The 1,953-nt window shown below is 41.3% G+C and overlaps 1 protein-coding gene across 1 annotated transcript in view; it reads left to right on the top strand.

Annotated features, from left to right (window-relative positions):
- The window catches only part of SARC_10337 (hypothetical protein), a gene marked incomplete at both ends in the record, with an annotated part of 2,985 nt that extends 1,032 nt beyond the window's left edge, over nt 1-1,953 (top strand). The window contains 2 exons of the mRNA XM_014295625.1: nt 205-297; nt 1,844-1,953. Coding sequence (XP_014151100.1) covers nt 205-297; nt 1,844-1,953 — 203 coding nt within the window. The remainder of the gene's footprint in view (nt 1-204; nt 298-1,843) is intronic.

The following is a 1,953-nucleotide window of genomic DNA, read 5'->3' as shown; positions in this document are numbered from 1 at the left end:
ATATGTTAGTGTTTGTATGTTTGCCTGTTGGTCTGTTGCTTTATATATATTCGTAGATGTATACGGGTATAAAGTTATATCCCTATGCTCTCTGTGGGTGCATAAGACTACTTGCTTACATTCACATGTCATTTGAATGTATTTCATATACGTTTTCATTTGTATCCGTTTGTTGACACCGTGTATGCCTACCACTCTCCACAGGCGGTCTCGACAGGTGCGAAAGTCTTCCAGTCACAACTGACGAAGCCATTTCTAGCTGAGCAGGCTCTTATCGAGGAACACAATCCATACAAGGTATTTGCCAACTGTGTGTATGTAGGTACACGTATGCGAGTAGTCCGGGTAGGTATTTGCGTAAATTGTACATGCACTGTTCTGTTTTCGTGATCATGTTATGGTTTTCTATATCTCTCTGCATCGTTCATGTGAGTGTTTCAGTCATGGTTGGGTATGCTGAGAATGCGGTGGCGTGGCCTGCGGCCCGACCGTGTCCTTACAACTTTATATGCTGTTATATTCATTGCTGATATAAGTTATATAACTTATGTAGCATTGTTTATATAACTATATATAGTTTATATAACCTTCTATACTGTTATATCTTATATAACCTTATATGCTGTTGTATCTGTTGCGTATATAAGTTACATATCTTATATAATATTGCTTATGTAACTATATATAGCTTATATAACCTTACATACTAGTTATATCCATTGCTTGTATAACTTATATAACATAGAGCACTGATTTTATTACTACATATAACTTATATAACCTTAAATACTATTGCATCCATTGATTACAGGTGAGTGGGTAGAGATATGTGTAGAGGCACAACAAATCGTAAATTGTGTTCAGGGGTATATTCCTTTATTATATTTCACCTGCTCATATGTTGTAGTAGTATTCACTGTGAACAAGCCAGTCTCGCCTATTCACACCTTGTTGCTGACTCATCATGTATTGCGTAAGTGCTTGCTGCCCACATGTCATTGTATGCTGATATATGTGTAGCCTAGTCCTAGCCTTTGATGCGTCGCTGCATACGTTGTGTATATGCTAGGTCTCTGCTTCCTCTCATCTTGGTGTCGGTTATGGGGCTTTTTTCTGTCCGCACATAGCGTCCCTATACATGCGAACCATCCCTATCCCTATCCGCCATAATCTCATGGTCACGTATTAGATTCAATCCTTGCACGTCAACTGTCCTAGCACGTAAGTACATGCCTACTAAACCCTAAAACCCTATATACCCTACCCATCACCTCTGTAGCCTACATGCATAGTGTGTGCTATTCATCTCTCCTCCCCCACCCCCTTCTCCCCCTCACAAGTTGTACTGTTCATTTATGCTACATGCTTAAGCACGCATACAGACTGTATGTACGCCTTTGCGTGCTGTTCAGAGGATTGTGTGGTGTGCGTGTGGCGCACATGTCTGAGCTTTCAATCGATGTATGGGGCGATCAGAGTATATACTATATCGCTCTTAACCTTTTACATGCAACCAAATAAACAGTATCATGCCAAAAGGACAGCTACGTGCCTATAGTTGGCCATAGAAGCATGACATGTGACCACGACTATCCCAAGTACATCCTCGTGTGCTATATTGATTTACAGAACCATGCGCATCTGTTATTTCGCAACAAATGCACATCCTTATGTGGACTATCGAATCATGCGTACGTATTCGTGTGTTCAATCAATCGCCATGCATATGCTCACGTGTTACATCAAGCACCTTGTTCATCCTCAGGTGTTGTACTGTATTGCGAGAATGATGTTCTGTGCAGTATCGAATATCGCGTTAACTTTCTCACGCGTCGTATTGCAGCATGTAACGGCTAAGGTTCGTCAGGGCAGATCACTCTGTCGTGATGAAGAAGCGTTTGTCAAACAACGGGAGGGAAACAAGACGCGCAAGGCTATTGGAGATCTATTGGG

The sequence above is a fragment of the Sphaeroforma arctica genome (assembly GCF_001186125.1).
Source record: "Sphaeroforma arctica JP610 unplaced genomic scaffold supercont1.1211, whole genome shotgun sequence".
Classification (NCBI taxonomy): domain Eukaryota; class Ichthyosporea; order Ichthyophonida; genus Sphaeroforma; species Sphaeroforma arctica.
This window is presented reverse-complemented; position numbering and strand designations above follow the sequence as displayed.